The sequence below is a fragment of the Callorhinchus milii genome, unplaced genomic scaffold, assembly GCF_018977255.1.
Source record: "Callorhinchus milii isolate IMCB2004 unplaced genomic scaffold, IMCB_Cmil_1.0 Scaffold5, whole genome shotgun sequence".
NCBI classification, from domain to species: Eukaryota; Metazoa; Chordata; class Chondrichthyes; order Chimaeriformes; family Callorhinchidae; genus Callorhinchus; species Callorhinchus milii.
Genome location: NW_024704746.1, coordinates 40,619,133 through 40,642,426, shown reverse-complemented (window position 1 = coordinate 40,642,426; position 23,294 = coordinate 40,619,133). Strand labels below are relative to the sequence as shown.

The 23,294-nt window shown below is 39.5% G+C and overlaps 1 protein-coding gene across 2 annotated transcripts in view; it reads right to left on the bottom strand.

Annotated features, from left to right (window-relative positions):
- lrp6 (low density lipoprotein receptor-related protein 6) overlaps window positions 1–23,294 on the bottom strand; it is a 95,433-nt gene that overhangs the window by 30,121 nt on the left and 42,018 nt on the right. For both annotated transcript variants that reach the window (XM_042335090.1, XM_042335091.1), the window contains exons 3-7: window positions 22,625–22,822; window positions 13,915–14,111; window positions 10,911–11,042; window positions 6,835–7,231; window positions 6,102–6,273 (exon numbers count right to left, since the gene is read on the bottom strand). In XM_042335090.1, the coding sequence (XP_042191024.1) occupies window positions 6,102–6,273; window positions 6,835–7,231; window positions 10,911–11,042; window positions 13,915–14,111; window positions 22,625–22,822 (1,096 nt within the window). The remainder of the gene's footprint in view (window positions 1–6,101; window positions 6,274–6,834; window positions 7,232–10,910; window positions 11,043–13,914; window positions 14,112–22,624; window positions 22,823–23,294) is intronic.

Below are 23,294 nucleotides of genomic sequence, written 5' to 3'. Positions count from 1 at the left end.
GGAGAGGGGAATAGAAGCAACAGGGAATATAAACACCAGCAGGGTCTCGTTAATTATAATAAATAATAATAATCCTTGCAATTTGGGCATTTGATATAGCACCTTTCACATCAGGACGACACCTCAAAGCGCTTCACAATATTTACTGTGAAGTGGAATAATTGCATATTTGTGGCCAAATGCGACAGCCAATTTGCACACGGCAATGTCCCACAAACAGCCATGAAGTAAATGACCAATTTTTATTTGGGGTAATGTTGGCCAGGACTTTGGGAGAAACTCCCTTCTGTTTTTGAACAGTACAATGGGATCTTTAACAACCACCTAAACAGGTAGACAGGATCTCGGTTTTGGTTCAATGTCTCATCTGAAGAATGGCACCTCCGACAACGCAGGACACCCCCAGCACTACATTGGAGCGTATTTTTAGACTATGTGAGTTCAAGTCACAATGTGCGGCTTGTACCTACAACTTTCTGACTCAGAGGCGACAATACTATAACTGAGCCGAGTGGCAGCTGCTGATGTGGAGTATAAACACCAGCAGGGTCCGGTTAATCATATTAAATAATAATAATAATAATCCTTGCATTTGATAAAGTGCCTTCCATGTCATAAGGACGTCCCAAAGTGCTTCACAGTATTTACACAGTATGGCCGTTTCCATGCTGTGTCACTACGTTACGAAGGGTACCTTCTAAGGAGCTGGCATAGACCAGAGAAACCTTAGCTGCTCAGCTCTTTAGCACAACACTAAATGCACAATCCTTAAACCTTCGCATAAGTTACCCAGTTTATTAACCTACCTGCAATGAATAACGAAAAGACTCAGAGGCATGTGTGATCTTACTGCAGCTTGACTTAAAGGATGACATGCTTAACGATTGCACATCATTTAACAGCCGTGATTGAAAAGCAACACCACCCCAGGATTTGGAATGCATACATCTCAGTGCTGATATGAGACCAAGATGCGTGGTTAAGATCAATCAAGATGAATTTTTAAAAAGTTTTTGGTCAGTACTACAATGCAGAGTTCAACTTTTGACACATCAGTGAGGATTCAGATTGTATTTTTCAAATGTGTTTAACAGAAGAACCAGAACCAGGCAATTGTGTCCTAAGTGCAAACTTGCATTTTACGACAAAAGTTCAAAGGAAAATATTATATTAACCTCTTATTTTATTTGCCTCCCCTCTTGAGAAAAATAAAGAGTCTTAAATCACACAACTGTAAAATCCAGGCAAACAGCACCTACACATGATAGCAAATAGGCTTTAAACTGCCTTAAGTATAAACCTCCTCCCCAAAACAATTTGTATTCAACTTGGTATCCACTAAAGTCAAGGTTACAACCTTTGAGTCTTCTCTGCTTGACTAAATGGGTGCCTTTGTGTTTCATTATTCCCCACAGTAGGCAGTGCAAGCTGCCACTCACAGATAGAATTTTACCCCGTCTAGACAGCTAAAAACAGCCCTCTTTTTAGCTGGACTTTGTAGTCTGTCATCAGAGGAAAATGTAGCCTCACAATTTCAGGATTAGGATGTAAAATGAAGCATTCTCTGGGCACTACTTCTTAGTTCCCATCTCATAGAAATGATTTGCAAGCGCACAAGAATTTTTTTTAAAAAAAAGCCTCTCTGTTTCTCCCTGACTTTGTGTGCAGGTCTTTATCAGGCAAATTACTGTGTGAACCTACGCAGCACCTCTTTGAATACAAAGAATGCTGCAACCTCAGACTACACAAATGGCTTTGTTTTTAAACGAAAAAAAACCTGATCCACACCACACAGGCAAATGCCTTCCACAATTCACGGCAGGCTGATGATTTCAGCATAGGCAAGATGGCTGACGGCACAAAATCACTAACTGAAAACACAAAGAGATCCTTTCTGTGTGTGTGTGTGTATATATATATGTGTGTGTGTGTTTGTGTCTCTCTCTCTCTACCTTCCCATCTCCAGAAGAAGCTTCAATCCCCACAACAAGCTGGTGATTCTGCTCCACGGGTAGAGCATAAGCAGAAACCACACAACAGAAGCACAAAGTTACACAAGGAGGATTAAAGCTGTACAATCAGAAACTCACCCCAGGGTAGCACAACTTAATCACTTTGCTACGGAAGAGGGTCACTTCCTGAGAATGAAGGGCATTCACACACGAGCCATCCTTGTCCACACTTGAGCATCAGTAAAGGAAACAGTCGCACTATCAGGAGCTTTACCACAGTCAATTTCTAACCTGGGGATTATGTACCTACACGGGGTTCGATCATCGGCCTTTTCCCGCTCCACCCCAAAACTAAATTCTCCGGATTACCAAACTTAGCTTGCAACATCCACACACACTCCATCGATTAGACTAGCTCCTGGACCACCTCAGTGCCATGGTTAAGCTCTCCAATATGCTCAAGCACCATGTGAGCTCTCACCCTTCACCTATACCCATCTGGTTGAAACCAAACATCTCTCTGCCCCAGCAAGAAAGAAGTTTCAACATAAAAGTGAAAATGGATTTGGGGGAAGGGGTATGAGGGTGTCTGTGGGAGCAACCATTAAAGTAAATCTCTTACGTCAGTGATTCAAATATGAGTGGAATGCTGCGATACAAACCTTATGTTTTAGTGCTAAATTTCACACCGTAACACAGTTATGCTGGACAGTGAGCGCATAAAGCAGCCCTGTAAAATGCCCTTGAAACTTGTTCTTTCCATATCCCTCGCTTTCTCTGTCACTTTTCGCTGCCCTTCCTACCCCAACCCTCCCCATTTTACTTCCAAGTCCTCAAGTGGCAATTATTCCCCATAAAAAAAAGGTTAAGTATACAATCCATCAATTTGAACTTGGCACTGGTAGCTGCTGAGAGCCGGTCTGGGTCGACTCTCCCTCTGAATATTCTTTGGGGAGCACCAAAGACTTTGCTCTGCGAGTCCCAGTGGCACAGTCAAAACCAGCATGGCGGGAGATCACGTAAAATGGGCTTGCGCGTCTTTACTCTGACACTATGTGGTACATCAAACTGCCACTGAACTGTGTCACTTCAAGTCATTTCTATTGCTTAAAAATTGTGAGGCAGAAAAAAACAAAGAGCACAAATATCAATAATTTAGACTGTATAAAGCAAAAGAAAATCAGTCTTGCTGCACTGTCAGCAAGAGAAAACACTCCACAGAAGCATAGAATATTTCAAAATGTAAAAGGCTAAGGTGGCTAGCTGGAGTCCAGAACGCTATTCACTTGCAAATTCTCAATAATTACAGCCAAGGGAATCATGTTTTTTTTCTGGCAAATACCAATTTACTTTCAAATCAGCCCATTGCTGTTTATGGAAATTAGCTTGACACAATTCAAGGTTTTGATTTTCTACACGTTTATAAAGAAAGATTACCAGCATTATGGTGGTTCTACTTCGCAATGTGCACCATCCAGTCATTTTTTTGTGTAAAAGAAAAATGGGAGAAATGACACTTATTCCAAGTTCAAATATTTTAAAACATTGCTCGTGGCAATTGCACTGAAATGTATTTACGTATAGAAAGCTGGAGCTTTCATGCTAGACGAAAGATGTCAGCAGCCCAATCGCATCCCAGTTTTATCAGCAGCAACCAACTGTGTATAATGACAAACCAGACTGCCAAGTTGCAGACTGCTTTGCCCACTGTACACTGCCAGATAAACTGGGAACAAAAGCATCCTGCTGCACCTCCCGCTGCTCTCTATTAACCCCTGCTGTTGCTTATTATCTCCTCGGGGCCCCAGAACTGCAGCAGCCTTCTCCAGCGGCATGCTTCTTAATGAATGTGCCACTGCTGATATACACTGCCCGAGTCTGCACGGCATCCACAGACTCGGTTACCAAGCAATTAAAAGGTCAGCGCTGGGAGAATCTGCACCAACAAAAACACACAATTTCTTAACAACCAGTTTGGAAAATAACTAGATTACATATGTAGCCAGTGACTTTCCCTCGAGTCTAAAATGATTTTGGACCCAATTTCTCTCCATCTGCCAAGACAAGTCCTGTTATTAATGAAACCTGTGCAGGGAATTCAAAGCACGCAATCTAACCTTATGCCATTTGGCATTCTAAATGGTCTACACAAATACTTTTAAAAAAATGAAAACCTGCCGTTTGAAAACAGAGTAGCAGTTCAGCAAAAAGACATATGTGCATTTTTAGAACACCTGATTACGTTAACATGCCTAAAAGGCCTTCACACTAGTTACTGTCAAGTGTAGTTACTTGTTTTTTGGAGGGAAACACAACAGCAATTTGTAAGGTCCCAAAAATAGGCACGAGGTGATTGACCAATTAATCTGAGAGATCTCTGGCCAACAACAATGGAATTGTGAACTCTAACCTGAAAAACCAACAGACGATACCTCAGTTTAATATCTCACTCAAAGGGACAAGCTCTCCAACAGCTCATTTGAGGAGTGGTAAAATGCAATTTATCCCAATGATTTTCAACACAAACATGCACTTCAAAAGCACCTTTCATGCTTTAAAATGTCTTAAAAGAATTTTGCAGGTCCCGAGCAGGGTAGGAAGAGGCTGATTAAAGGCACCGTCTAAGAGGTAGTTTTTCTTTTAAACAGAATTGGAAAGCAAAAAAGGAAGGTGCAAGGCAGAGGGATTTAAGCAGAGTTCCCGTACACAGTGGCTAAGTGGCTGAAAACCTTGCCTGTGAACAGTAGTGTAGAGAGAGAAAGGGACGTGCAGCCCGCCCAAGTTAGGAGGGAGCGGACAGAGTTGTAGGATTGCAGGACATCACAGAAGCGGGGTGGGGGCAAGGGCATGAAGGCATTCGAGTTAGAAGGAGGCAGTGGATCCTGACAAGGATTTGGTGGGGGTGGGGATACAGCATGTTCTACAGAACAAAATAGAAAGCAGATGTTGTGTCAGAGGAAGAGAATTTTGGGAGCAGGGGAGAAACAAAGGGGACTGCTCGTGCAAGAATCTTAGCAGCTGGACACAGAGTGTCATTGACAAAGGCCTGTCACTTTGTCTCTGTTACAGGAAATGATATGCAACACAAAGTGACTGCACAAATGGGAAGGAACAAAATGCAACACCTACTTCAACTTTTTTTTCAAGATGTGCTGGAGGTGTTAGCAAGAAGACGAAAAGCGAGCAGGAGGAGAACAAAGGTTCAAAGATCAGTAATTGCTGCTAACATTTGTGGAGCATGAAAAGAACTTCCGTCTTCACTATTAGAGCAATACCGTGGCCAAAATCAAGACAAAAATTGTAACAGGAGGAACAAAAATGGTACAAGGTGTTTGAATCATCTGCAAGCAGGTCCTGAAGGTCCACTTCTGGTACAGGAAAATATTAGGGTTGTGACTAGGCTTTTGAATAGAAGGAAAAGAGAAAGACAAGAGAGAGACTTCAAAGCTTTGAACATTTTTCACTCGAAAGCATCTGTAAACCAATGGAAGCGAATGTGTGCATAAAAAGACCATGCTCAAAAGGTAATGCAAGGGTTTGCCCAATGATTAAGTTTATCCAGAATGCAGATAAGCCATACAGATCAGAACTGCTCCAGGCTTGATCCAGTGTCTGTGCTGAATTAGCAGTGAGGGCTTCAAATTGATATCAGTACTCAGCTGGGATTTCCATTCCCAGTCCAGTAACCAGCTTTCCCGGTAACTCATTGCAACAGTACACTATTCGCTATGCCAACTTTACAATGTTTCTTTGACTGCTGGCTAGAAGATACACAGTTTGCAACTAACTGGGACATTGAAGGGTAGTGAGTAAAGACTAGACATGTAAGGCATGATCTTTACTTTTACGCTTTGCCCCAAATGAAAGCAGCTTTTAAACAGCACCATATTGTTTACTCTCCAGCCAATTTACAAGAGGAAAATTGAACAAGAGGTCTACGTATTGTAAAAATAACCCAGCAGTTTGGCAGTGAAAATTGGAATGGATAGTTCACATAAAGAAATTTAAACTGCCACCTAGTACCCAATATTGTCCAAGAATTAGTGAACTATTCCAAATAGAATTATTCCATCAAAACCACATGTCAATATTATATCCAAGCACGAGAATTATTAGAGGTCAACATTTAATTATCGTGAATATACAAACCTCTATTTTATCAGTTTTGGCATCTCCCCAGTACATTTTTCTCTCCTCGTAGTCCAAGGCTAAACCATTTGGCCAACCCAGTGAAGTGTTAACAAGGACAACCCGGTCTGTTCCGTCTAAACTAGCGCGTTCTATCTTTGGAATCTCGCCCCAATCTGTCCAATACATGTACCTGTTTGCAAAACAAAGACAGATTTAACATGAGCTGCTTATACAATAATTAAACAACAATAAATAAAAATAAGCCATTTGTTGTCGTAGTAGATCATCCCGGATTTTAAAGAAGACAAAAGAAGAAAGGTTATAAGAAACTCTCCAAAATATCTGTGCAGACTTCAAACATAGCAATGCCAGAAAACTGCCAATGCAAGAATGACGTGTCAAAGGGACCGTGGTTTGAAGCCTCAAAAGGATGAAGGTTCCCCCTCCCCATTCCCCCCCTCTTTGCAGGCTGTAAAATGTCTTTTGCGAAATGACTTGAGTTGCCTCAACCAGGATTTTCACAGACACAACGTTTTCTTAGCATGAAGTTCCTTGAGGTGGAGAAGCATTTTCAATTAATATATTATTTTTCCTGCATAGCAAGAAAAGTGTTTTTTTTCAAGAAAATATTATAAGTATTATAAATATGTATGGAATCACTGCAATTTTGACAGTATGATCCTCCGCACCACCTCCCACCCACCAAACAAACATTCTACGAATGAAGCCTCAAAATAAAAGTTCTTCTTACCCAGACATTGGATCAAGCACAATTGCCCGTGGTTCATCAAGATCCTCAGAAATTAGAATTTTACGCATGGTGCCGTTCAGCCTAGTTACTTCGATGCGATCAGTGCCAGTGTCCGTCCAGTAAAGGTTCCTTGCCACCCAATCCACCGCAATGCCATCGGGATGGTTGATCTGAGATGTCACAACGAATTGGCTTGCCGACCCGTCCAAGTACGACCGCCTGATGGCACGCACCTCGTCGTCGGTCCAGTATATATATCCTTCCACTGGATCATAATCAATTGCGATTGCATGGCGGATATCATCCAGCTGCAAGACGACATCTGTGAAATCGGGCGTATCCAAGGATATCCGTCTTAAATCGGTCCGTCGGGCCAACAACAGTAACTCAGAGGCACCTTGGGAAAAAATTAGTTTGATTTTTTTTTAAAAAACAGCATACAATAGGAAAGAAGCTTACAACTATTCTGTTTACAGCCTATTGACTTGTCTTCTAAACAAACCTTTAATACCAGAAAAACCTGAACAGAGATTTCATGCCATTTAGTCAGGGCAAGGAAAACACTGGACTTATCAAATAGAAAGACAAGAGAGAGAATTGGGTAGTAGTAAACTTAAAAATGTGCTATAATATAATTATCTCTTTTCAAGGAGTAGATTTCACTTGCTAATAAAATCTTTTAGGTATAAAGAGATAAACTACTGCTGCTGAAGCAATTTGGTTTGTACAGCTGTGCGTGACCAATAGTGTACCATTCAGCTTCAGATATTTTACTTGCAGCCTTGCAGCAGTTTTACTGCCGTGATTGACGACAAAGGCAGCTTTGTTGCTGGCAAGTGATGAGCTAAAAGCCTGTTAAATGCATAGAAGTCATAACTCCATGGACCATCAATGTGACACAAAATAACTTACAACCACCTAATTACTATGGCCTGATGGCATTAGAAGCAGCAAGAGAAAATGCAATTGGTTCAATTTTGTACCAAGCTGAGTTACTGCAGCTCAATTCTGTATCTTAAGTGTGGCTGCGTTTTTTATAGCAGGTCCCTGGAAAAATAGCGGAACACAAAATAAAAGTTACTGGTGTGAAAAAACACAAGTGGGAACAAATGTGTGTACGTACCAATGTCACGGGTCACGGAACATTTTGTGGAGTGATTGTTTTACCCTGTTACAAATGTGGGGTTTTCTCTTGTTAAATACTCCCCTTTGCCCGGGTTTGACATGGAATATATTCCTGACAACACTATCTTGCGATTTGAGTTTTTAAATTGTCACGCTGATTAACAGATTTGTCATTAAAGGCTCAATTTGGCATCAATGCCACCATAATCCTTGTTCCTGAGAAGCCGCCAAATAGTGGTGTCATTATTGCAAGCTGTGCAGATTGGATATGGGTTTTATGGAGGAATACTGCAGCTGCAGTGTTTAGTGAAGGAGCCTCACAGGTCTATAAAGGGACGCAAGTAACAGGACAATTTTAAGAACGAACATTTAAATCAACAAGGCAAAAAAGAGCATTTTTACCATCTGGTTAGTTGCTGCTGAATTGTCTGTGCTTGTCAAGCTAAGTGAAGACATTGCTGGGGAAATGGTACATATGGTGCACTTTTTGCAGACAATGTCAAGCACTCCATGGTTAGTTTGTGTTCAGGTCAAATAAGGCCGAAATGCACCCTCTACAAGGTGCAAGCCATGCATTTAAATTGTAATTTCACAAGGGCCACTATTTTTCTCTTAATATTCCATTATTTTGAGAGAGACTTTCAAATTGCAGCACGTCCTGGGAAAGGAAAATTATATCCAAATTAAGACTATCACACCAATTTCAAAAAGCAGGGGCTCTCCTCATGTATCCCCATCCTGACGACATACAAGGAAATCATTGTGCAAAGACTGCTATCTTTTTCTGGCCAAGGATTGTATTATATAATTATTAATTGGAGGGTGAAAATAACAAACGTATCTTTTTTACATCAAGAAAACAGGTTTCATTGTTGGAAGCTCTCCATTTATCAAGTTTCCCCGTGTGTTTGGAGTCAGTCACAGTTGGAATGTAAATAGCGTGATCTGCCCATATCAATGGCTCGTGTCAGTCTCCATTAGTGACATCTCAACCACACAGCTAAAGTCTGCACCATGCATGACCAAACATGCACTCTCTCTCTTATTTAATGCAAGAACTGAAGGGGTGGAGGACAGTAAAGTTACTGATGAATGAAGAATTGTTCTTAACACATGCCACGTGATCAGAGAACAAAAGACACCTATTTCTTGCGATAGTTAGGATATGTACGAGAACAGCCTGCCTATAAATCCTGACCATTCAAAACTACAAGCTTCCATAGCTCCTGCTATTTGCTCAGGGTCAACTCACCTCACCTTCCACTGCAAGGATCATCAATCAACGCCAAAAAAAAGAGTTCTTCACACAAAGATCACCATTTTCACTATCTCAAGTCAACGATATACACATACATAAGCCACAAATGACTGAGCATCAGAATACCAAGATAAAGGCGAATGTAAGTCAATAGAGAGAGAAGGTATTTTCAATCTGAAGTGTTTCTTGACAAACTTTTTTTTTAAAAAAAGCTCACAGTGTGTTCCAGAAAGGAAATATTTCCATTTTCTGGCCTGCTGGAAGTCTACCATAATCAGATCTCACTGATTTGTGAACTACCCTGTCAAATGTCATAAAATGAATGTGATACCATATCATTCCCAAATCGTGGAATGCCTACCCTCTTACTTCATTGTAATTAAGGAATTTAATACTGACTGAGACTTGCTGAAAATGTCTGGTTTCAGCTCCAAGATCAGCATCCAAAACCTAGGATGGATGATACTCTCAGCTCAACAAAACTCAATAGCAAGCCAAAGAGCAATGTGCTGGTTAGGTCACAAGCAGAATCTTTCCAGCCCGGAGTTCTTTACCAGTTTTTTTTTAAATTGGGAATCTCTCCACTGGGAGAACATCTAAAAAAAAACTTTTTTTTCCTTTCCAAAAAAACAAACCATCCTCCTCTGGGAAATGTTTTAGATCAAAAACACATTCCTCCTCATCTTTCTCTTCACTCCTCCAACAAAAGCACAACTATTATTTTCTTTTTAAGACGGCACTGCACATGGAGGATAATGTGGTATTAAAAGCAAAGTCAAGGTGGAAATTAAAAGTTTAGGTGGGTACTCTTCCAGCAACCACATTTATTATTCTGGTGTCATCTGAAACTCAATGGGAATATTTCTTCATATTTTCACAGTTGATTTGTCAAGAGTGGTTTAATGATACCATCCAATTTTTTAAAAAACAAATCTGCCCAACACCAAACGAAAACCACAGGAGACGTCATGCAATAAGGTTAGAGCTCCCAAAATATAGCAAGGTGCACTGCACTCAATGCCTCCTTGTGAAAAAGAAATCTTGAGTTTAAGGCACAGGATTGACTGCAATTCACTTGTAGTTTGAGCATTTATAAATTACCTACTTTGTTGTATTTATATTTTATAGGAAGTCAGTGTCAGCATGAGGAGTCCAGTAAAACCATATTAGTGGGCCTGTGAAATTTACTTATTATCACTTGAATTTGGTGAAAGATAATAGTTCTGCCCATCCAAAATGTGTGGGGGTCCAGGAGAATATAAGGCAAGCACTTAACGTCACAGGTATATTGCCGGTGATGACAAGAATAAATCAGAAGCACAAGAAGAAATATAATTAGTACCACATTAAAGTAAATTGACTTTTAGAATGCTGGTATTGGTACCTTGTCCATGTCAAAATTACAAATGTATTACATACGCTAGGCACACGAGTACCATTTATGCCGCACTCAAACCTTACTGCCCACAGCAAGACAAATAAGCACAAATCAGATATTAAAAGCTTGAATTACATAATAGATGAAAACAAGATTCGGTTTCCAGCTCAATCTTTTCTTTAAATGTTTGTTTATGGAAAGATATTTGTATGAAAATCATCAGAAAAATTGAATTCTTAAAAGCGAGCAGACTACCCCCCACCCCCAGCAGCTTTTAATATTGCTGGATTCTCTTAAACTTAAGTGCTAACATACCATCTTTGCACGTCGTCCCATCTTTTAGCAGTTGGACACCAGTTGGGCAGGCACATCGATAAAACGGTTTGATTGGAGACATCAGGCACAAATGGGAGCAGCCACCATTACTGGTTCCACATGGGTTTGTTGCTGTTTAAATCAAGCACAATTGGTGAATGTACACAGAGCACTAAAAAAAACTCATCTTTCTTTTGGCTGCAACAGGTTTTTCACACTCTGCCGCAAAGAAACAACTGGTCCACCTAGAGGTTGTGTACCATAATACAATACTCTACATATATCAAACCGTTGTACAGTGAAAAAATTAGTCTCCAAAATCTTTAGCAGTCTCAGCCAATCAATCTACTCCGATTCATGGAATTGCTCTTATTTAAATGCAATGCAGAAGAGATGAAAAAGAGCTTCAAATGAGAATTAAACGAAGGCTGAAAAACTAATAAACAATATGCATGATAATACATTTTGTGAATGGGATATTAGATACCAAGCACCAGCACCGTAATTACATGGAGTTCTTCCTCAGACGCCTTCAAAGTTATTCCCATTCTCCCTAAAGGCATTTTCCATGAAATGGCTGAACAGGTGGGCAGCCCATTTCCAAGCCTCTATTTGCTCTAATGAAAGGGAGTCCTGGGCTGACTTGATCTCAGTTTCTTTCAACCTCAAGGGTAAGAGAATAGATGGGGAAGAAACCAATCACCAGTCTACATCTCCACGGAGTTCAGGCATGCATAATCCAAAAAGATGATTGGGTAAATAATCTTACCCCGTGCTCCATCATTATATTATAGTATAGAGCGCAGATGTAAGCAAAGTGCAGTGTGCCTGTGGCATTGGACAATATCCAATGAGTAAATCTGAATGTCACATTTTAACAAAACATTTGTTCAGTCAATATTGTATAAACGTTATTCATAAAACTGAATCTGAATGATCTTAAAAACTATCACATTATAGATGGGAGATCTATCTGTTCACAGTTTTATAAACTGTTTTATAAACTGAAAGAATCGCTTTGTGTTTCCTAGCTTACTGAAAGTGATTATTTAATGACTAACACATACTACCCAGCAGAACTGTTCCCCAACTCCAAGTATTGTATATTTGTATTAAACAAAACTAGAAATGTTTTTAAAATCAAAAAGGCGTATTTACAATTCCGTTTGCATTTTCTCCCTTCTTATCACCCTATCTACAATCAGTAGGTGCCTTTCTGAACATACTGCCAGGAAATAAACCGAAACAGCCCAAGGAAGAAGATTCCCTCCATGTATTAAACCTAGACAGCCTTTCCCCAAAAGGATGAAAATGTGCAATCTACACTCTGTAGGTGGCCCTAAGTTTGAACTCATACAAGATGCAGCTCCAAAAAGGCATCAATGGGTTTTCTCTGTAAGTGTTTGTTGCAGAAATAGAAGCTTTCAATGGTAAGACGTTGTTACTTAGCAAAATCCACTTTTTGGTAGAAAAGAGGGGTAAAAGATTGACCTTATCTTAACATTGTAAAACACAAAACCTGTAAAAACTGTATCAATTTAAAAGCAGCCACTGCAAAAAAAATGGTAGAACAATGCAAAGCACTTTAAGTACAATGTAGTATCAAGTAGTAATGGTAAAGTAACCACCATTACAGCTGAAATAGCAACCTGAGGAATCAATTACGTTCTGCATTAAAATAACAATCACAGAATTTCAATTTGATATTTGGTAATATAAAAATACACAACTAGGCTTCAGGCCCAGCTACGCATAGCTTTTACAGCTGTTACACATAACCATATGGAAACACTTTAAATAAACTCTTTCATGTACCAAAATACATACTATGCAAAAAAACTATGATCTTCTCCAGTGTCCTATTTAAGAACTGATGTGAAGATTTAATTTATTCAAGAATTGAATGGAACCGCACACACGCATGTAAAATTGTATTAAAAAAAGAGCAGCAGTAATTGCTTTAAATAATCATTTCCAGTTCTGACTGAAAGGTCATTTTCTTGATCCAAGCAACAGCCTGTGGACCAGAATAAAGAACACATGACAATTTATCTCCAGCTGTTCAGCTATCTCCATCCTTTTGCAAGATCAGGTGAATATTCTTTATTTGAATAACAGTGCTTTTGAGATTCATAATTATTTTGCCCTTGTCACACTAAGATTCTACAATTCTAAATATTGTATCAAAGGATCTCATCGCCAGCAACTTCTGATTTCCTACAAAGTACTTCAATCAATTTAAGGCATGGATGTACCTGCCATCTACAATAGTATTTCCCCCTCCATTAGTCTTTTCCCCTTAATATACAAATTGGGTTGAACTCTTAACACATTGACAAGATCAGATTTTGCTACTTGGAAAAAATAAAATACATAAATAGAACTCAGAAATTCTATTTTGCACATTTAGTTCAGAAATGGAAGATGCTTTCATAAATCGATGGAGTTTTCTAAAATCATGTGGAGATAAGATGGATAATCATATGTGCATTTTGAAGATTAAAGAATAATTTCCGAATGGGTGGCACAATAGTGCAAATTGTTGGGAGTTTCAATCAAGAGCTTGACTCATATAGAACCATAGAAATTTACAGCACAGAAGGTCTTTTAAAAACAATCTTTTCTGTCCGATTTACCTCCTCTTTCCCCATGCCCCTGCAGATGAATCCTTGTTGAGTATTTATGTAGTTCCCTTTTGAAAGCTAGTATGGATTCTGCCTCAACCACCGCCTCAGCAGGGCATACCAGATCCAAATCACTGTGTGTGAAAAACATTCTCCTAAACTCCCCATTTCTCTGTTCGATAACTATCTTACATTGATATCTCTAGTCAATAGTATACTGGAAGTAATATTGGTGGTGTTCTGGGAACAAGACATCTGCCCTCTTGGCTACACAAGATGTTCGATGACCCATCCTAGGCCACTAACACTTTAGTAAAATGCAACTATGCATAATCTGCAACCTTTGTTTTTGGGAAAAAAAGATGTTCACAAGCACTTACCATTTGGTTGCCTCTGCTGGTTAAAGACATGAATGTCCATAGGAGAAAAAATGTTGCTGTGTACCTCCCGGCGTTCTTGTCCAGTGTATTTATTGCAAGCGTGGATAGAATGAGTGTTCCAGTCTGTCCAGTATAAGGTGTCCCCAAACAATGTTAAAGCAAACGGATGTGGAAGTGAACCCTCGACCACCACTTGCCTGATGAAACAAAGACCAGTTTAGGAGAGAAATCTAATAATAATTGCATTTGTTTAAGTTAAAATCCTTAGAAGAAACAAAAGTGCAGAGTTAATATTATCTTCTACCTTACACGGGTGGCATTTGCATGACATAAACAGCTGGTAAAATGCAATTAAAAAGCTCTTTTTTTACAAAAGCACTGCAATTAAGTGTCTAGCATCTTCAAAGAATGAGGAAGAAATGTACATTATATAGCAAAAGATGATTTTTTCTGCAGTTGAGTATCTTTATATGATTGATTGTTTCTCTTGCTGAGAGATAAGTGGCTCACAGCCTTTTTAGCTCACATGACTATGGTCTGAAGGAGTCAATGTTATCGATGGGCATCTGTGGAACCATTTTGTCTTTCAGCTGAGAGAGGAAATCACTTGTGCAGACTTTATATGAAAGAAGTATGAAAGGATGATATGTCAGTGTCCAACATGCTGCTGCCAGAGACTTAAGGTGCACAGATGCGGGTGGGGGGGGGGGGTGGGGTTGAAACCTAACTGGGCCATCAATTGGTGAATAGTTCACAGCAACAAAGGGGAGGGAAAGAGGGGGAAACTAAAGAGGAAGCAATTATCACTGGGTGGGCAGAGGAGGATTGGTCAATACAAAAGCGCAACAGAATGCCAATCCATGGGACGGGGTTTCATAGCCATGATTACTCACACGCTGAATTCCCAACTTCAGTCATGCCTTTGGGCAAAGTTCCAAGCAGGCCTGATGCTTCCTGAACAAAAATTGAAGTAATATTGTAAAGACAAGCAATTCTGGGATAATGCAGCTCACGCATAAGCAGCTTGCTACAGGCGGAGAATTGGGAGCAGTTTACCTGTTTGCTCATCTTTTCTCAGACAGGGAATCAAGCATGGCATAAGGAAAGCATAAAGCAAAAGAGTCAAAGGGGCTCGCCCGACATGCAAATAGTTTGTCCACGGTTCAGTGTGGCATTGAGGCATATGGATTAGGTACCCCACAGGATTGATTCCTAATCTGTATTGTTAGCTGATCTAGGCCAGGACACACCAATTCACCTCAGTGACCCAGAGCTAGGGAGATTGAAGGGTCAGACAGAAGGGGAAGAATGGGACGGGAAAATCAGAGTTGATAGCTAACCAGTGTGAGAAAGTGTGCGAGTGTGTGAGTGTGCATGTCAGCTGAACAGATTTGGGATTGTCTGTGATGCTCCCCATGACTGAACATCGACTGTAATTGGGCATGGAACCAAAGGGCTTGTACCCTTTGAACAACAGCAGAATACAAGTTGACAATTTCAGTTTAAGAGAGCAAAGAAAATGCTGGGAATTAACAAAACAATTACGTTTTATATACATATATATATAGATAGATATCTCAATAATAATAATCCTTGCATTTGATATAGCACCTTATCACATCTTTTAGATGTCTCAAAGAGCTTCACAGAACACATTGTAAAGTGAATTGATTATGTTTTGTGGGCGAATAAGCAAAAATATTCTATTCAATTATAGTAGGCAATGCTGTTCCAGTGGTTTCATCCATTACAGAACTTAAATGTCATAATAGAAATAACAAGCCTATTCTCCCTTCATGTTCATATAGAATGATATAAGATATCTTCTTCACACTGTGTTCACAGCAACAAAGGGGGGGGGAGAGAGGGAGAAACTAAAGAGGAAGCAATTATCACTGACTGTCCAATGCCTTGGGACGTCATCCCGATGTGAAAGGCGCTATACAACTATAATTTTGTCGTTGTTGTTGTGCAGTTTCACATGCACAGCACTGCCTTTATTACATAATAAAGCAGGTTATCTCTTCCTTAATTGATCGTAATGGCTGTACACAAAATCGCCTCACCATATATTCTAGCAGCCTTTTTTAAAGCACCGTTATAAATGATGTACAACCCATCCAATTACACAGCAAAACAGGATTAGCACCCCTTTCCTGATACTCCATTTAAACATATTATTGTCCACCCATTCCCATTTAGCAAGCTAATGAAATCATGTTGTTTTATGCAATCAAGCCCTTTCTCCCTGAATGTAATCCTGAAATATCCAATATAACAGTGAAATATGCAACATTAAATGAGTGCAAGGATCACCCATAATCGTCTTTAACAAGAATGCCTTTTTTGCCTCCCTGTCTAAAAAGCATTTTAACCAAATAAAGAATAATTACAAACTTGCATATGGATTGGGGGTGGGGGTGTGGGAAAGAAGAGAAATGAGCATTAAAAACCCACACTTACAACAGCAACAAATTGCATTTATATAGTGCTCTTCATGAGGGGATTGCGTCTCCAAGCGCTTAAAAGTGGTGGAGAGTGACACTGAGCCGGGGGGGGGTGGAGGGGAGCGGAGGAAGAGTAGGTGATAGTCGGCCCGGTCGAAGGTCTTTAGATGTGATCTGAAAATGGGGAAGAAGGGTTAAAAGGTGGAGGGAATGAGGCTCAAAAGTTCCAAAGTTTCGGAGCGTAGTGGCTGAAAGCAAGGCTGACGATGGTGGAGCAAATGGGATGAAGAACAAGCAGGATCCCGGAGCCAGTCAGGCAGAGGTGGCGAAAGTGGAGCATGGAGTAAGCAGGTCAGAGAGGTAGGGATGTGCCAGAGCATAAAGGGAGACGAGTGTGTGGATCTTGAAGTCGATCCGTTCTGCGATGGGGAGCCAGTGGAGCCTGGCAAGGACTGGTCTGAGGGCGTAGTGCAGGTGAGTAAACCTACTTACCTAACGTGCTTACTCATGTACACCCTTGGAAGCTAGGGATGGGACTTCATTAATATTGTATGCCACAATTTCACCAAAATAGTCAATTGAATACACCTTAAAAACAAAGGGCTGTTGTATAGCAAAGTTTAAGGCATTGCAGCACTCATCAAACTGGCTGATCAATCTGTGACGTCGTGCCCAGCATATCAAGTAAAATCTATTTTAATAAATGCAAATCAACAGACATTTCTTGGCAAGTCTCAATGCTTACTCCATTGACGTGACCTGGGTTTTGACTCAGCCAACTTAGACCTAGCATCACAGATCTTATGATATATTACTGTAAAGTGCTGCATGCAGTAGTTTTGCATGCCACACAGATACCCATTCCCCTGAATCCTTTGAAAAGTCACAATTATAAAACTGTAACTTTTGCAAGACTCCTCATGGATCAAAGCTTGAAAAAATCATTCAAAATGTAGTCCAAGCAAGCACTCAAAAGTTTTAAACTAAAGTACCCAATTTACCAATACAGCAGTGTCAAACATGCATTTGAATTCAAAATGTATACATGTGTAAAGGAGGTAGAATTTCCTAAAGATCGAATAAAGAAAAACAACTGATACGCTTTAGAGAAAATACCCCTCATTTGGTATGATGAAATTCAACTCATTACTCAGGCACTTGATTTGAGGTAGTTTGGTTCTCCTGTACATTTAAAAACAGAGAGCAAGAACATCAGAGGATACAGGGAATGAGCAGGGAAATGAGATTAAGATTGATGGGTTCAATGGAGAAACAAACAGACAGTAATATAAATGGGATAATGGCTTTTTGTATCCAAGATTTTTATGGAAGAACATGCAGTTCAACATTAGCTCTAACTGTGGACATAAGGTGGACAGAATCAGCCTCAACTGTACACCTTCCCAGCCTTCCAGGATTGAGTAGCCTGACAGCATCTGTGGTGAGGTTCCATAGAGTACAGCTCTGGTCAACTCACTAGTAGACAAGCAGAATACTTCCGTGTGTATATGTATTGTATTTATGAAGCAAATATTGAAATAATTGTCAGATCAATTTCAAATGAGAAAACAAAACTTGTCACAGGGAAGTCCTTATAAGGTTTGAAAAATGGGGGTTAAAAACTAGAAGTAGCAACACCAAAACACTGTAGCACGGAATAAGCAAGAGCTTTAAATAAAACCCTGGCAATTTTGTGAAACAGTGCAGCATAAATTCATATTTATATTCAGCGTAAGTCTGCATTGAATAGTCATTTTCACTGCACATAGTTTTGATGGATACGTCGCAGTGACGCGAAGCAAAATGATTCTGAACAAAGTGAAAAAATGCAGCCAGACATATTCCCATGATAACCCACAGCTCGGCTTATTAACACAAATGTTTTCTCGGGGAAAATGTAGTGAATCTGCTTGTATCAACCCACATCCTAACTTATTAATAAGGGTTGTTGCTTCAGGGAACAAACTGAAATATAATTGAAAAGCTGCCTTGACTAAACCACTTCATCTGCTCCATGCACTGGCCACAGGAGACGGAGTGAATTTGACTGGCACAGCCTGCCAAGTCTGAAGATGAGCGCGTATGGGTAAATATTCTCTAGAAACTGGACACCAGGGCAAGGGAGAGGCTTCGTTTAATTATGATAGCTTGCATAAAGAACGGGGAAAAAAATTCTGTAATGTGGCACAATGGGGATAGAAATAAGGGCAGAACACTGCTGGCTTATTTTACAAACAACTAAACTGGTGAAGAAAACTGAAGCAGACACTGCTTTTTAATTAACACTGTGCAGGTATGGACAGGGAAGGAGGGTGGAGGGGTGTTCACGAGAGGCCCATAGATGTGTACAAGCTCTGAGATTGAGCTGAAGCACATTTTCAGCAGCTGAAGCAAGTGTTGCAGAAAACACCATTTAGAGGCTTAAATTTCAGCATTTTCTCACAGTAAACTGAAACGATCACCTCGTTGATAAAAGTACAAATCATGCTCACAAAAAGCACATTGAAAAACGTATCAATTTAAGCTGCTTTTTTTAAAAAAAATCCATGAAACAGTAACACTTTCACTTCTTTCCCCCCTTCCACAGATAAGTATTTTTTATTGAAAATCATGGTAAATTGCTAACCTCTAAGGATGATCCCAGCACAAGCTGGTAAAGGTGATGCAAAAAGCTACCTGGATTGGTGAGGCACCTTCTTGTGTTATTAGCATTTGAAGGAAAAGCTAAGTGTAGGGTAGTACTTTTAACACAGACCATTTCCCCATCGCCATTTAAGTAAGAATATATTAATATATTTTTGCTGAGGAAGATCTCCTCTTCAGTCTTTCTCATGCGAATTGTAAAAATACTTTTTTTTGGGTGGGGGGGGGTATGTTAATTAGAATTGCTCAAGTTATTCCCAAGTTATCCTATTTTTGGGTTGCTCAGCATAGTAAACAAGATCAAACTGCTGTGCAGCAACTCTGCTTTTCCTGATTTTAAAAAAAGGATCTTCAATAACAATTGCTAAAATGTGTACCAATACAGCTTGAAGGTGCAAACGTTTAAGCCCAGGAAACTCTCCTAATTTTCTTTAATTTACGTTGTTTAAGACTACTAGCTGCGTTGATTTTATAGCGCCTTTCACGTTGGGACGTCCTCCCAACATGAAAGGCGTTATACAAATATAATTTATTGCTGTTCTAAAATCTGGCAGGGCTTCAACCCGCTCCTTCCTCTCCCCAACTACCACCCCACCCCCCACCCCTACCCATTAAAATCAATGCAGGAATTAGTCTTAAGCAAAGTAAATTGTAAAATATTGAAAATTAGATACTAGAATAAACTAATATTTCTTTAAACCAAAACTTACAAGAAAAAAATCTCTTCTAATTGAACCGTTGTGCGCTGCAAAGGTTACACGCAGGGTGCTGAAGTGAACATAATTTAGAATGGAAAAGATGACACAACAGCAGTTAGGAAAGGCTGGTCGCAGTGTGCTGGCTGTGGAATATCCCACTGAAATGTTCCATACCTGGAAATGTTCCATTTAGGTCCAGATGGGTGCATATGGGTGCATACAGTACACCAGCGCATTGGTCTAGCACAGTAACAGTAAACCAAAACTGTATCAACCTGCACTTTCCTTCAATCCCATTGCTCAACTCATTTTGAGAAATGCAAAGCAAGCAGCATTAATTTCACATTCACAAGTGTGCTGCCAGTCTTAGTATAACCAGGGCACTGTTAAATATTCACAATGTTACAGTATGTTTGAAGGTTTAATATTTTAACTCCAAGATTTGAATGCTCTTTAAAAGCAAACTTATGGTGCATTTGAAAGCTAAATACACATATGTTTTAAGATGTTCATGAGACCATGAAAAATGTGCTCACTTCAGCTGTCCAAGTGAGCCTTTGTAATGTACAGCAGTTTAATTAGAACAGAGGTTTTTTGTTGCAACTTTTGTTTTTTGTTTGGAGAAATATTATTTTCATGAAATCCAATATCATTTTTAGCTATTTTGAAATCTGGTTTGCTCCAGAGTGCAAAGCATGAACTCATTCACCCGATGATTCTAAACAATACACATACTTGATAGTGATCCTTTTTTAAAAATACTTCCATGTCAGTTTTCTCTTGCCTCCCCCATTAGATTCCACTGCATTATTTTATGACACAAGTTGTTAGGTGAGCAGTCCCAACAATAATACTATATTCCTGAAATTCGATTGGCTGAACAAGTGCTTCAAGAAAAAAATTCTGAACAATGCCCGAATTGATAGGCATCTGCCACAAATCAATGTGCTGTTCTTTCGGTACTCCGGCTCCAGTGTAATGCATGTTTAAGATTGTGTGGCTCAAGCCCAATCTAACCCCATGTTTTTCAAGTTGTGATAAGTGCATTATTAACCAGGCATTAGTCATTTTGTCTCTTCCTACCCCTTTCAAAGGGCTTGCTGAACTTTTTTTTTAAAAAACAATCACCAGGTGAAGAATTTAGAGAACAAACCCAGGTGTGACACACCAATACACTGCATTGTGTTCACCCACTCTCCTGCTGGCCTTCGCCAAATATACAACTTTTAAGAAAAGTTCCGACTGAAGATGTGGGCTTCTGTTTTAAAGGAAAAACTATACCCTGCAAGAATCAGCTGTTGAATATAGAGAACTCATTTAAATATTTAATCACTAGGACTGGTTTATTTTTACAGTTACTTCTTCATATTCATAAACAGATTTCAAAGGGAAGGCTTCTGATCACCAGTCACTGTCATTACATTAAATAGAAGTTCTTTTTTAAAAACACAATAAACGTTTATCTTATTTATACAGCTACCGAATGAACAATCTCTCTCTTTAATCTACTGTCACAGCAGTTTTAATTTTGTCACAATAAATTAGGTGCAAGCTTAAAGGAAGTTTACATTTAAAGTTGTTGCAACTTTTAAGTTTGAGTGGTTTGCTTTATGGCACCTTCGCTGTAAATCTGTTGTAAACAATGAAGAAATACATGTAAAAATAAATTTTCTTGTAATAGTAGGATGTACATCCTGAATTGAGCATCTGTCTGCTGCAACATGTGCTTTGTAGGGGGTCACGTACTACTTAATGACAAACCATATTTCTGGCACAAGGGAAGCTCCAACCTCTGCACCTTTATCCCCCTTCCTTCACTTCCCTAACTAAAGCAATCCAGGTGTCAAAGGACATCTCCACCCGACTTTCATGGAGACTCATTCAATTGCCTTTTCATAATAAAAATAACTGCTATTTTTCTTGCTTTGTAAATCTGTCTTCCTTTCTGATCAGTCTTACTCTAATTTGCTCCCCTGCCCATGCCATCTTTATTCATTATCCTTTACTTCTTTAATCTGTCTCCCTCGCTTTATAATTTTGATTTCTTTCAGCTTATCCCCCAAATGATAGCCCCCTGCACAGACTGTCAAGGAGTAACAGCAGGGAGCTACCTCTAATCACCACTAACAAACAATTTCAGTTGTCACTAATACTGATGGCAACAACCTCACATTGCCATTGCTGTTTTCCACTCGTAACCCGACACAGAAAAATGATCTACTGCAAAGAGATCAGCAGTTTACTTAGGGAAAGCAAGAGGTCACTCGGGATTGTGCAAAAAAAGTACAGAACTAAAGGTACTATCTTTGCAGCTTCCCCCACGTTCTCCGCAACACCATTTGTGGCCAAGCCTTCAGTCACTTTTCCCATCTGGAACTCCCAATATCTATTCTTCCACCTTCCCCCTCTCTATCCATCTTAAAATACCACCTTAAAACCTACCTCATCAATCAACCTATGGTCACCTTCCCATTCCCCTTCCTTGGTGTCCAACCCTGCAATGTGAATTGTTCTGAAACATCATCCCATGTAAAGGACGTGTGAATCCCTTGTATGTCACGTATACCTTAATGCTTTCTTCTGTTCAAATGAGTTCCCATGAAAGGACTGAAGGCTTGTCCCATGGAAATGTTTCTTTTAATGCATCAAAGTATGGATTAATTATTCCCCACCATCCCACCCGCCGCCATACACACACACACTTTTTTGGAAAATGTTACATAAAATGTCTGGTGGAAACTTTTTTTGAAAAAAAATTACCCAGCACTAAAGGTAAAGTCTTCCAACCACTTAACTGAAGTGTGCAGTAGACATGGCCTATCATCATCTTCAAATGTCAAGCCTGGGTAATTATGTGTTTTAAAACAGTCGAAAGTCATAATTTATCTGATTACTGTGGATAAGCTTTTAGAAAACACCCACCGGAAGGTTCCATCGAAGTCTGAACGGTGAATGAAACTCAGTTTAGCATCTGCCCAGTATAGTTTTTCATCCTCGTAATCCAAAGTCAGTCCATTTGGCCAATAAATGTTGTTGTCAATGATGACAGATCGTGTCGTACCATCCATCCCAGCTCGTTCTATCTTTGGCACTTCTCCCCAATCTGTCCAATACATATATCTGTAATATATTCAAATATAACAATAAATTAAAAACCAAGTCATGGAGCAAGCAAGTAAATCTATGAGCATAATCTGCAAGTTTCTCAGTCAATAAAGAACATTGTTTCATAGCCTACGTGAATTAACTATAAGTGGCTTTTTTGTGATCTGGCAAATGCAAATTAAAACAAATTAACAGCTAGGTATCCCGAATTCTCTCAGGGACAGCATCTGAAATTAGCGTTTTAGAGAGAGTGGAAGAAACTTAAAATTGAGTCTATAGCCAGACCATGTTCAGTGTTGCAACAATTTTATACAGGACTTTTTTTAATAAAATTCACACATAAGAATCTGTGCAGATCATTCAGAAACCAATCAAAATATGTATTATATTTGTGGGCTATAGCTTAAATAGCCTTTTAACAGAAAACTGATGATTTTAAGTAATTATTAGCATATCAAATGCAAGATTAACTGAGTTATCCCCCCAC